The sequence below is a fragment of the Vigna umbellata genome, chromosome 3 (genome assembly GCF_029865625.1).
Source record: "Vigna umbellata cultivar VRB3 chromosome 3, Vumbellata_1.0, whole genome shotgun sequence".
Classification (NCBI taxonomy): Eukaryota; Viridiplantae; Streptophyta; class Magnoliopsida; order Fabales; family Fabaceae; genus Vigna; species Vigna umbellata.
Window position 1 is genome coordinate 57,309,371 of NC_142167.1, and position 13,813 is coordinate 57,323,183.

The 13,813-nt window shown below is 34.8% G+C and overlaps 1 protein-coding gene across 1 annotated transcript; it reads left to right on the forward strand.

The window, feature by feature from the left end:
- Positions 1–315: 315 nt before the first annotated feature.
- On the forward strand, positions 316–5,893 carry LOC148203078 (RNA-binding KH domain-containing protein RCF3-like). Its single transcript, XM_088108241.1, has 8 exons — positions 316–1,205; positions 2,011–2,484; positions 2,659–2,907; positions 3,383–3,598; positions 4,568–4,647; positions 4,734–4,842; positions 5,218–5,344; positions 5,480–5,893. The coding sequence occupies exons 1-8, from the start codon at positions 549–551 to the stop codon at positions 5,497–5,499; spliced, it is 1,932 nt and encodes a 643-aa protein (XP_087964367.1). The 5' UTR covers positions 316–548; the 3' UTR covers positions 5,500–5,893.
- Positions 5,894–13,813: the final 7,920 nt, after the last annotated feature.

Here is a 13,813-nt window from a genome sequence, read left to right on the forward strand (position 1 = left end):
AAAAGTTTATTTAAATATTATATATAGAAGTTAATTATATTAAAATCACGTATTAAGCAGTATCTGATTAGTTGATAAAACATTTCATATACAAATATTTAAAAGTAAGTTTGTTTATACATTTATCTTGAACAGTTGGGAGTTGAAGCTTGACTGTCGAGTTGAGTGGCAGCGATGGCATACTAGTTTTTTAGGTATATATATATATTTATATAATAACAATAAACCAATATTAGTATTATTATTATTTAATAATTATAATATTAATAATAGCACATATATATAAAAAAGCAGTAACTCACTTGGCTCACGTTGCTGCTGGAGTGTGCAAAGGAAAGATACTGGAGGTTGTTTCTAGGGTTTGCCATGGAGTTTAGAAAATCAAATAAGTCAACAAAATTTCTGTAATCCCATATTTTTCTTGACAACAATGCCAACTGGATTGTGTTGATTTAGATTCACCGCGCTGCCGCCGCGGATAAGCGTGCGCAGCCATAAACAACTTTGAATTTCTACTTTCGAACTCCGAGAAAACCCAATCAAACACCATGGAACGTTCTAGATCTAAGAGGAACTACTACTATGACCAAGACTATGATTCTGAGACCGTGGCCAGGACCAGGCCGCGCTATAACCACCACTACAGCGCCGGTGCCGGGAACCACCGCCACCGCGGCGGAGGCGCCCGTCATGCAAAGGCACAGGACTCGCAGCTCAGCGTCACAACCAGCTACCGCATTCTGTGCCACGATATGAAGGCCGGCGGTGTGATAGGAAAGTCCGGCAGCATTATAAAGTCCATAAGACAGCACACCGGCGCGTGGATCAACGTGCACGAGCTCATGCCGGGGGATGAGGAGCGGATCATTGAGATTTCAGACACGCGCCGGCGAGACCCCGAGGGGAGAATGCCAACGTTCTCGCCGGCGCAGGAGGCGCTGCTGCTGATCCACGAGCGGATTCTGGAAAGCGACGCGGCGTTCGGGGTGGCGGAAGAGGAGGAAGAGTACGGCGGGAGGGGCGGCGGCGGGAGAGACCGCGTGGCGACGAGGCTGGTGGTGTCGAGAATGCATGTGGGGTGTTTATTGGGAAAGGGAGGGAAGATTATTGAACAAATGAGGATGGAAACCAAGACCCAGATTAGGATACTCCCTAGAGATCACAACCTTCCCCGTTGTGTTTCCATGTCTGAAGAGATTGTTCAGGTGCCCAACCAGAAAAAAATAAGCTTGGACTGTTTTTCATCTCATACTTAAATTGCATGCATGATATGCTGAGTTCTAAAGACAAACGAAACCTCCTTCATTAATTTTGTTGAACATCGGTTTGGACTGTGAGGGAGCAAGTTACTCTCATCCACCCTTGCTGAATTTGGAGGATACTAATTAAAATTCAAGAACCGAAGATATTAATGACTTTTTTTTTTCAGTTTCACTCTTTGCATATTTACCCCTTCATTATCAGCTTCGCTTAAACTAATTAACTAACGTAATAAATCATCGATTGTAACTGACTTTTGGCTGAGGCTTCAAGTGCTTTGGAAGTTGTCCTTTTTTAAGGTTACTTTCAAGTTTCACCCAAAATGCTGGAAAGGAAATGATGTTGGGGTTCAAAGCAAATTTTCTTTGCATTGTGGGTTTTGAGTTTATTCTATGTTGGATCATTGGATTTTTGCTGCATTCACCCAAGTTTTTTAGTAATCTGTTTTGATTTAGTAGTGGATCCTGTGCTTCTGTGATGATCTTGTTGAACTTGGTAGATCGAGTATGCATTTATTGGTTGATACTTGCGTGAATTTAGTTTGTTTATTGAAATAGAAAGCAGGCATTACAATGCCTATTTAAAGATAACATCTTTTATACTGCTTTCATTCATGATGCTGATATGAGAAATAGGGAGATGTATGATTTTGCTTGGCCATTCTATAGAAATGTGTGATTCATCTGGAAATTTACACATTTTAAAAGTATATGGACTGAAGGTTTGCCAATTATGTGATGTTTTCTGTAGGTAGTAGGTGATGTAAATGCTGTAAAGGAGGCTATAGCTAATATATCATCACGGTTGAGGGAGAGTCAGCACCGGGACCGTAGTCATTTCCATGGACGTGTACATTCACCAGAGCGATTTTTCTCTCCCGACAATGATTATATTCCTCATGTGACTAGTGGATCTCGTAGATCATCTGTGGATGGGGCCACTTTTGGATCACGAGGTTCTAATACAACTAGCAGAAACAATAGTCACTCTGCAATGAATTATTTAATGGAGCCTGGGGCTGCTCCTGTTGCCGATGACGTGCAGGGCTACTATGGGGAGGAACTGGTTTTCCGTGTACTCTGTCCAGTTGAGAGAGTTGATCGTATAATTGGGGAATCAGGAGGAATTGTAGAGTTCCTTCAGAATGAGGTTGGTGTAGATGTTAAGGTCACTGATCCTGTTGGTGGTTCGGATGAACAGATAGTTATCATTACTTCAGAGGAGGTACTTTTCTTCCCTTATTTTTTTTAGATGACTATTTCAGGTTGCAAGTTTTCTAGGCACAATGCTTTCCCTGCTTAACTTCAATACTTTTTTTGGTGCAAGTTGACATATTACCGCTTAGATATGATATTTCACATGTTTAAAATTCTAATTGTTTCTAATTATGTACTCAAGGGTCCTGATGATGAGCTGTTCCCAGCTCAAGAAGCTTTGTTACATATACAAACCCGCATTGTCGATCTTATTCTAGATAAAGACAATACTATAACCACCAGGCTTGTTGTCCCATCCAGTGAAATTGAATGCTTAGACGGAAAGGATGCTTCCCTTTCAGAAATAAGGAGGTTGACTGGTGCTAATATTCAAATTTTGCCCAGAGACGAGCTACCTCCCTGTGTTGCAAAAACCGATGAACTTGTACAGGTTTGTCATTTATCCCACAGCTGGCTGATATATTCTATCAGATTCCTTTGATAAATGTAGTCTATAAGTGTTAATGATAAATGTATAACTTAATAACGATGATAGATGTTATTCCTCAAAGCATCATACTGGGTGTATGTGTACTACTTTACAAAAAAATTACAAACTAAAGAAGGTCCTGTTTCATTATTAAAATAATTCTCCTATACATGATATAGAGAGGATCCAGATGAGAGTGAGCTTGGACACAATGGTAGGCTTATCGTCCCGTGACTTAAGCCTCTTCACTTGTGGGGTAACACTGTGGACATGTTTACCCTCCCTCCCATGACCCCCGATTAGGCAGAAGCCTCATGCACCCAGTATAGCGAGGATCCAAAGCCTTACATTCCTGTTCTGTAATGTTAAAACAAAGACCTGGACACTCAAAATCTGCTTTCTCTGTTTCTCAATTGCTTCTTTATTGGCATTACAGATTGTAGGAGAGATTAAAGCAGCCCGAGATGCTGTTGTGGAGGTGACATCAAGATTAAGAAGTTACTTGTACAGGGATTTCTTTCAAAGGGACATAGTACCACAAGTTTCATTGCCTGGTGAGGAAGCATCTTCTTCCAATAATTTAGTTCCAGTTACTGAAACTCTCACGACCTATCAAAATATGCAAACTGTTGCCGCAGCCCTTCCATTAAAGGTATTCTTTGATGCAATGAAAATTGCCATATTATCTTCAATATATTGCCCATCATCTTTATTTAACTGTTATTTAAATGATTAGCATTTTTATTTTATGTTTCTTGTCTTCTCTGATAATAACTTTTGAGCACAGGAATTAAAAAAGTTATTTTTTCTTTGTCCCATGAAAATTTCTTATTTTAATCAGTAATGGGAATTTTTTTCATGGGTGGTATACCCTTTTTCTTTGTTTGGAATGGGGATGAGGTTCTGTTCTCATACTGTATTTTTTTACTGTTACGACCTTGAAAACCCACCCTCAAAAGCTAAATATTAAGGGGAAGAACCGTATACTTAAACACTTTTCTAAGCAACAATACTACTTGATGTGAGAGTTAGGCTTCGTATAATACTAAATTCCCTATTAATGAACTCTTTCTAAGAGTTGACTTCTCAGCTACTTTTACTTGAGGACACTTTATTCAATGACACTTCACTATACTCTCCCATTGATCATAATCTTCCTAAGGTAGTTAGAAACTGAAATCAGTTATGATACCAATTGATAAGCACTCAAGGACTTGGAGACTCTACCTTCAAAAGCTAGCTATTAAGGGGTGTGAACCAAAAACTTAATATTCCACTGAGTATTCCTTACTAAATGTTGGACTTAACCACTCCATAATACCTACGTTCCTATCATAAGGAGTTATGTTGTATCATAAAAATGGAATTTGTCTGATACTGTTGATATAGAGCAAGTTATTTTTGGAACATATGTTATCCATCGATCAAGCAATTTTTTATTTTTATTTTTATTTTTGAATGGCTATTTAAGTATAGTCTTGTATCTCAGGTGTTCTCAATTTTCGGTGGCCAAACCATATAATTAAAGTTATGGCTTCAATAGCTACTGTATAAAGAATGTTGTTTTCTATTTGAAGAAAAAAAAGGAAGTTTTAATGTTTTTTCTATTTTTTGACGAAAGGAAACTGGAGGATCTAGCACTGAGATAGGAAAGCAGAAAGAAAGTGATCGCCGCGATGATGTGCTTAGTGGTTTAAATAGGTAACTGGTTTTTCCTAATTTTACAATAGGACGTGGTACTGTGTCTTGTGCCTCTCTAATGTTTTATGTTCCCACCTTCTGGTTAGGATTGCTGTGCCTCTCGTCACAAGGAGTACACTTGAAGTTGTTATACCAGAGTACGCAGTACCAAAGCTTATAGCAAAATCCAAAAGCAAGCTTTCCCAAATAAGTGAGGTGTGTTGATTTGATCTTTTAGTACCTTACTTTGATATTTGGATTGTGAAGTGCTAGAGAAAGCATACCTATTCCAAGTTGTTTACTTTTGTGTCCATGTTTACTTTTTATAATTGAGTAGCTCTCCACTCTCCCAAACCAAATTAAAAACAAAAGAACTAGCAATTTAATTAATTACTCATAGAACAACAATGAAAGGATTTTTTTCGCTTGACTTGTAGATTGTATCTTGATCATGCTAGATTTATTTTATTATTTAGCTTCAAGAATGAAAAACAAATGACCCGATATTTCTTTGATTTAGATTATAGAAATTGTTATAATTTTATTCTAGAAATAAATAATTTATATTCACTAATGTTTTTGTGGTAACAGTTATCAGGAGCCAATGTAACCCTAGTAGAGGATAGACCAGACGTGACGCAGAAGATTATTCAGATATCTGGAACTCCAGAGCAGGCAGAGAGAGCCCAGAGCTTGCTGCAAGGGTTCATTTTGAGCAGTAAGTCCTTATGTGTCAGACGTGATTTTTATTCTCGTGAATGCAATTGCTTTTGTCATGATTTTTTAAGAGAAAACACCCATGATTTGTAAATGAAAAAAAAATTAAATCGATATTTTCTTTTTGTTTTAACAGCACAAGAAGACGGCCCTTAAACTACTGAAATTCCGAAAGCTGGTTAGACTAAAGGGAAGAATGATTTAGTGCCTGAAGCATTTTGTTCCATGCACTGATTGGATTTCCATGTGTTTACAAGATTGTTGTGGCCAAGGATTGAAATTTTCAACGAGAGAAGCATCTCCGTGTAAATGTTGTACTAAGAGAGCTTCTTTAGTTTTGTTAGTCTTTTTAGCTAGTGCATGGGAGCAATTGTTGGCTACCCCTAGATGCTGTTTTCCTAGTTGATCTCATCTATTAATTTGAGTTAGTAAATCACAAGGTTTTTATTAATCAAGCCCGAAATTTGGGAGGGGGCTTCTACCTCTGAATACGGGTTTCTATTACACGATGCTACCTCATTTAACAAATCAAAATCACAAGTTTGAACAATGGTGTATTGCTGAGTTGATGTTAAATATTTCTGAATATGCCTTCTATAATCAGCACATGGATTATGTATTTTTTGTTGAAACACAAATTAAGATCTACTGTTTTAAAACAACTTAGAAGGGTGAAATAATTTGAATGATGAGAAAATAATTCAGTGAACAATAATGTCGTTACGAGTAATGTAAGTAGGAATTATGGGTATTTCAATTTTGGTTGAGGATGAACATTAACGATGTGCCTTGCAGCTAGTTGCAGATGCAAGTGACAGTGGGATGGTAAAAGCTACTTTGAGTTTGGGTGCTGTTGGACTTCAGGTTTTCAATAAAGAATGAAGGTACGACAAGAGAGAATGGTAATGTTGAGAATGAAAAAATGAATACCTGTTTTTCATCTTCAGGATAAGAATGAATACATATTTTTCGCCTTAAACAAAGATTGTGACGAGCTAAGAGAGTGTGCAAATTGGGAATGAAAACTTATTTTTGACCTTCAACAAAGATTGAAAGAAAAAGGGTAAGTAAGAGATAGGGTGAGGAAATTAGAGTCAAGGAAATTGGAGATGTTTGTAGTACAGTAATGTAAAGAAAAAAAAATTAAACAACAAACTTTACAATTTTTTTTATGAATATTAAAAAATTATTATATTATAAGATGTACAAAAATACTAAAAAAAACACTAGTTTGAATGGTAGTAGATTCGATTATTTATAATAAATTGTCTAATTTGAGTTTTGTTCACAGAATCAAATGCAAAAGTTAAATTGATATTATATAATAAAAATTAGAATTAATGACACGTAGATATAATTCCGTATTAAATTATATTTATAACATAATAAATTAAAATATTTTATTTAATAATTTATTTCAAAAGTTTAAAATATATATTGTAATAAAAAAGTTACACAACTTAATATTATTATTATTATTCTTTTTTAATAATTTACTTCAAAGGTTTAAAAAATATATTCATGGTAAAAAAAACATACTTATTGATATTATAAGTTTTACTTTACATTCTTTTAATTTATTTTTTATTATTTTCAACATCAAAATATAAGGACTTATCATTTTAGTAAGACTGCAATAAAAAGGTAAAAGTTAACAAACTAATTGTCTTAAAATATATCACTAATTTATTTATATTGAGTCTAAAAATATACATTAAATATATATTAATTATATGAGTTTACAAATATATTTTAGATGAGTATAGAAAAAATTAGACGAATTTAACAATACTATGTCCATAAACTAATTAAATGAGTATAAAAAAATTAAATGAATCTAAAATATTCATTAGACGAGTCTATCCATATAATAATTAGACAAGTATAGCAAAAAGCATTAGACGAGTCATTCTATTCAGTAATTTAATGAATATAACAAAAAAATTAACCAGGTCTAGTGTACAAATTGGACAAATCTACCTACACACTGATTATATTAGAATAAAAAATTATTAAAGAAGTATAACAATATTTATAGACGAGTCTGTTCATATACTAATTATGAAAATAAAATAAAAAACATTAGATAGTCATTTCATTCATTGATTAAACAAATATAACAAAAAAACATTAAATAAGTCTATCAATACACTATTAAACAAGTCTAAGAATACACATTAAAGGAGTTTGTCTATACAATCATTAGACAAGTATAACAAAAAATATTAAATGGGATATTCCATACATTGATTACATGAGTTCAGGAATACTCATTAGAAGAGTGTCTAAACATTGATTAGACGAGTCTACCAACAACATACAATAAGAAGATGACCTTATTAATATACATTAGACAAGTTTATATATACAAAACTTTAAGAGTCTATTAATACACATTATAGTAGTACGTTCATTGACTAATAAGACAATTCTTATAATACACTTTAGACAAAGATTAAACAACTTTCCATATATCCTAATTAAACCAGTTTATAAAAAATTATTAGACAATTCATTTCATACATTAATTCAGTAAGTCTAAGAATACTTATTAGATAAGTATGTCCTGATTATCAACAAACAATAAGTTGAATTTAATAAAATACATTAGACAAGTCTTTCCATACATAAATTACACAAATTTATTAATACACATTAAATGAGTTTATCCACTCACTGATTAGATGAGTCTAGTGGTACACATTATACGAGTGTGTCCATATATTGATGAAATAAGTCTAACAATATATATTAGAAGAGTCTTTCGATGCACTGATTAAACGAGTTAGGAATACACATCAGACAAGTCTTTTCATACACTTATTAGACGAATGTAGCAAAAAATATTACACAAGTTTAATAATACACATTATATGAGATTGTAGATACACTAATTAGACAAGTATAAAAAAAAGATATTTGACAAGTCATTTCATACGTTGATTAGACAAGTTTAGGAATACTTTGATTAGATGAGTTGTCAATGAATTGATCATACCAGTCTAGCAATACAGATTAGACATGTTTGACAATAAACATGTTTTTTCACACACAGATTAAACGAGTCTATTAATACACATTAAACAAGTCTATTCATTTACTAATTAAATGAATCTTGCAATATACATAAGATGAGTTTATTACACTAATAAAACAAGTTTAGCAATACACATTAGACGATTTTATCCATGCACTGATTAAACAACTACAACAAAAACATTAAACACCTCATTCCATACATTAATTATTAGAGTCTAAGAATACACATTAGGTGAGTTTGTTCATACATTGATTAAACGAGTCTTACAACACACATTAGACGAGTTTGTTTATACACATACACTACAGGAAAATCAATTAATACCGACGGTTAATTACCGAAGACCTTATGGCCTTCGGTAAATGTAATTTACCGAAGGCTTTTCCGAGGGCTTGTGTTACATCACTTTACCGAGGGCTTTTGGCCGTCTGTAATGGGCATGAGTGATTATCGAGTGCAAACGACCGTCGGTAAGTGGGTAACGTTCATCAAATTAGTAAGTCAGATATTTGGGAAGCATTTCGCGAAAACTCCGTTTTCCCTCCAATCTTCACATTCTCTGCCCTAACTTCATCGACGAACTCAGTGGGTGGCTTGTGCAGACTGCTTCCCACCCTAAGCACAATCTTGGTACGGTTCTTCTCCACTCCGAACTTATAGGTGAAGTGTCCCATTCTCCCATCTCATTTTGTGTTCCTGTTACTGTTTTGGATTACGCGTCAATGGTGTAACCTTTTTCCTTGTAGCGTTTTGCAGTGTTATGAGCTGAGGAAGGTGGTGGGTGGCTGAGTTGAAGGCTACCATTGTCGACGGAGGATATCGGACGACGCGGCATGGACGAGGCGGCGTAACCAGGGCAGTGTCGCTGGGTGACAAGGTCTTCCACTACTGCTTCAGAGGCTATCGAAGGGGCTACCGTCGAGGTAAGTTGTTATTTGCATTGATGAACTATGAAAGCTAAGAAGCATTTCTTCTGACTTTGTTAAATGTATGGTCTGAATTATTTTGTGCAATATGATTTGGTATAGAAAAATTGTTCATAGTTGGCATTTTGATTGGTAATGCATTTTTTAGAATTAGGCATTTTAAAACTAAAGCAAGCTAATATGAGTAGATTATGAAAACTGAAAAGAGTTACTCACTGAGAGTAAAAAGGTACTGGTACACCTAAAAAGCCAATGACATGTTGTTAACTGAAGGGCAAGACAAAGGATTGCACGAAAATGAAGGAAGTTTCTATAATGGCTAAACTTTTCTCAATTCCACCTTGAGAACAAGGTGAATCTTTCTGGGCTGGGTACTGTTAGGACACAACCTCCTATTATGAAGGTCCATAAAAGAAGAAACAAGGGAAATGAAAAATGCAGCTATTTGTTTTAATTCAAATAGCTCTGAAATTTGTTATTTAAGTTGTTGTGTTGGGAAACTTGTATAAACATAGGTGTGTTTTCAAGATTGGGAGGGAGGGAGAAAATTAGTTGATTAGTGGGACGTTCCTGGACCCTCAAAGTGTGTGTCTGTAAAGGAATTTCTGAAACTTCTTCACGCAGTTCTCAATTCCTTTGTTTGAGTTTCCTTTCTTTCTTTCTTTTTTTGAGTTTCTGATCCAGTTTGTATAACATTCTTACAACACTTCCAATCCTTTCTGACAATCGAACTTAACCATTTTAATCATTAAGTATCAAAAATTAAAAAGACCAGTTTTACATATCTTCTACTGTGATCAAATCCTGAAGCAAGGGTTGATGCATTCCTAATATACCTAATATACCAACTTTAGCATACCAAAGACTTAAAGATGCTAAAACATGTTGATGCATTCCACCACTACCACCGCGAGTTCAATAAATGATCTTGATTTCTCCCAACTAATTTAAAGTGAAAATGCTGAGTTGAAGGTCATTAGGTGTGCTTTTACTGACTCTTCCATAAACATTCAAACAACTTTGCAGAAGGAAATGAAATCCTTGTGAAACCCTTCCTCATCCATCACGTGACAGCTATTAAGTCTCATCTAATTTCACTTGACTAAAATGCTTCATTCACTGCCATACCACACCGCTCCCATTCACTCCATTCACGTTTCCATGCGTTTGTCTTCTATACTAAAGAAAACTCGAAACCCCATTCTCATATTCATGCACATGCACATGCACATGCACAAGCACAAGCACCTCTTCTCTTTTTCTTCTCATCGGCACCAGCCACACATTCATGAAGGACATGCCCTTCTTTCTCCTCAAGAACTCCTTGGGAGCCATGATGAAGAAAGGCATCAAAACCTTCTGTAACAACAATGGCTCAACCTCCACTCTCAACCAGCAAAGCAGCCAAGGTGACTTCACAAGCAAGGTAAGCTCAAGCTCCCCCTTCACAAAGCAAAACTCACCAACCCTAGAGGATCTAATACTACAATTAGAGTTGGAGGAAGAAATGTCTAGAAAAGCTAAGCTTAGTGAGTATAGTGGAATGAGGGGTAGGATGTCCTGTGTGAACAACTCTGACATATTGAGATCTGCAAGGAATATTAACACAATACCTTTTGAAGAACATGCACCTTTTCCCATTTTTCTTCAACCAACCTATAGATGTGCACTTCATTATTGTTTGGACATAAAGCAACCACTACAGAAGGAGATAACTATATTATAATATTTGAAGAATTAACAAAAGCAGTAATAATATGCCTTAAATACGATAAAAATATTTGACATTTTAAGCCCCATAAACAGTACTCTTTATCTTCAAATGTAATATGATACATTAAATGCTAAAATGTTTTGCATATCATATTCATGAAACAGTAAAACTGCTGTGGAGATGATATTTGCACGATAAAAAGAAAATCTTCAAGCATCTTAAATTTTTAAATCTGTTTTTGAACCTTCTTTTTCTAAATCTAATATTCGATCTTTACAATATATTAGTATTACCTTGGAGGGGTTTGGGATGAGTTGTTTCAAAGCATAAAATTTTCTACTCAAATCCACTTTCCTTTGAATATGTTCCTCGTACTAGAATGCCAGATGAATTTGAATATGTTCCTGGAATCTTGAAGTGGTTTTTTGTTCCTAATTAAGCTGCACCATAGTGTCATATGTTGCTCTGGCTGTCCAATCACTAGAGATAGCATTCCTGGACTGAACCCAATAAATCCCTGCACTGCCACTGACCTGGAATCTCAAGTAGATTTCACCACTTGGAGGGTTGGTATAGTCAAACACTGACCTGGAATCTCAAGTAGATTTCATCAGTTTCCTTGTTTAAATTTTCTAAACCAAGTTGCCCTATTAGCAGTAGCTTATAGTTGTTCAACACCATAGAAACACTTCATCCTCTTGTCTTCCACAGTACCCAACAACAATCTATTTATAAGTCAAACTAATTCAAGTTTCTAAGTACATGGATGTCTATTAAAATAATAATAGAGTACAGTGACTGCAGATGCAGAATCAAGTCCTTCAAATCAAGTCCTTGGTTGGCAAACAATGTTTGCAGGGTGGTGATGTTGTCAAATGGAGCAGGAATGTTATTTCTGGCTTCCTCCAAGATAGAGACTACCCCATCTCTTCAACCTGTCGGAACTTTCCTCCATAATGAGTATTTATTTGTTATCAAAATCAAAGTGTCAAGATAGAGACTAAGCAGAACTGTTTTGTGCTTATACTTCAGCTTTCTTTATAAAGATTAAGCTCTTACTGTGGCAGTGTGACCATATTTGAAGCAAATTTGACACCAATTCTCGTGCTTAAAAGTAATTTTGCCAATCTTGTCTCTTTCTCATGTATCCAGCTTAGAACTCACCTCTGGACATCTTTGAATTCACTCCTAGAGTGTTATTCACATCTCAATTGTTGTCCTAGAGTCAGATTACATGATTACAATCCAATTTGATTCTTATGCTTGAATTTGGTTGGTGAAAATGGTTAAAGTTGGTGTTAAAGAGCAATTGAAACAGTGATATTTTGATTTAATCATATTTAGCATGTGCTGGCAGCTTGTACAAGTCATATTTCATAAAGAAAAGTTGCTAAAACCATAAAATTATGATTATAAACACTTTTGTGCAAAATGAGCATTCAAACCACCAATATTTCAGCATTTTTTGTGGTATAGTTGCAGATTTGTGATATAGAAAGCTTATTTTGATTGCTGCATCAAAGGCATTGCACTACGCCAATTTTAATGTGAAAATTCAGTGATAACCAGTTCTTGCATTTTGAAATCTATTCTAGCACATATCTTACGTTCCTTTTGACTCCCTATGTGTTTCATAACTGTTATTTCTTACTTGTATCAATTATTGACATTCTAAGTTCCCAAGCTAATGATATCATTGTTTTAGAGTTAGAATATTTTTCAAATTGATCATGCTTGATTGCTCAGGTTGACTTTTTTTACCCTAAATGTGATCAAACCAAATAAGACAAAACCCACAACCCTCACTCATTCCACCTTCTCTTCCACTTCGAAGAAGAGAAACCCAAAACCCTCACACCCATCACACTCTTTGTAAGAGGTGTAGGAATGTGCCCACATAGGGACCATTTTATAGCTGAAAGGAAAATCACTTTAACCAATCAACTTCCACCAAAGTGAACTAAAGAAAATCACTTCACACCAATTGATTTAAACTAAAATAGCATAAACAAACTTTGAATAATGAGTTAGGCTAAACTCCACTAACTACACTAAACTACACTAAGTAGAATTAGTCTTAAACTATTCTAAAGTAAAACCTAAAAAAGTGTACTAATAGGTGAGAAATTGGGAATTCACCTAAAGTAACCGAAGTGTTCAAATTGCCTTCCATGTTCGACTTGAATAGTAATAGGTTTATTACTTATGTCGCATGGAGTGTTGTTGTTTTGACAATGGTTACCGACAGGGGGTTTACCGAGGGCTTTTTGACCGTCGGCAGGCCGTCGATAATGGGCCGTTACCGAAGGCTTTTGGCGTTTTCCGAAGGATTTTGGCCATCGGTAATGCCCTTCATTACTGTAGTGATATTATACGAGTCTATGTATACATTAGACAACTCTATCCATTATTTGATTAGACGTGTCTTGTAATACACAATTGATGAGTTTGTCCATACACATTAGAAGAGTGTAGCAATACACATTAGATACATGTATCCATACACTAATTAGACGAGTTTAACATTAGATATTAGACAAATTTGTCGATGTACTGATTAAACAAGTTTAACAATGCACATTAGACCAATAAGTCCATAAATTGATTTGTATTTATCATAACATACTTTATGTACTTTTGCATAATCTATTATTTATATGTTTAGAGAGTTTATTCTGCAGTTTTTTTACATGTTTGTAATTTTACAAAGTCTACTCTTTACATTTTGAAATACATATTAATTTTCTAAAATTATAAATAATTTTTCATGTTATCCCTATTCAAATTTTA

Bases quoted from the DNA above. Each gene is read 5' to 3' on its own strand.
- LOC148203078 (XM_088108241.1), top strand. From the start codon at position 549: ATGGAACGTTCTAGATCTAAGAGGAACTACTACTATGACCAAGACTAT. The intron at 1,206-2,010 runs GTGCCCAACCAG...TGTTTTCTGTAG, and splicing joins TGTCTGAAGAGATTGTTCAG to GTAGTAGGTGATGTAAATGC. The intron at 4,843-5,217 runs GTGTGTTGATTT...TTGTGGTAACAG, and splicing joins AGCTTTCCCAAATAAGTGAG to TTATCAGGAGCCAATGTAAC.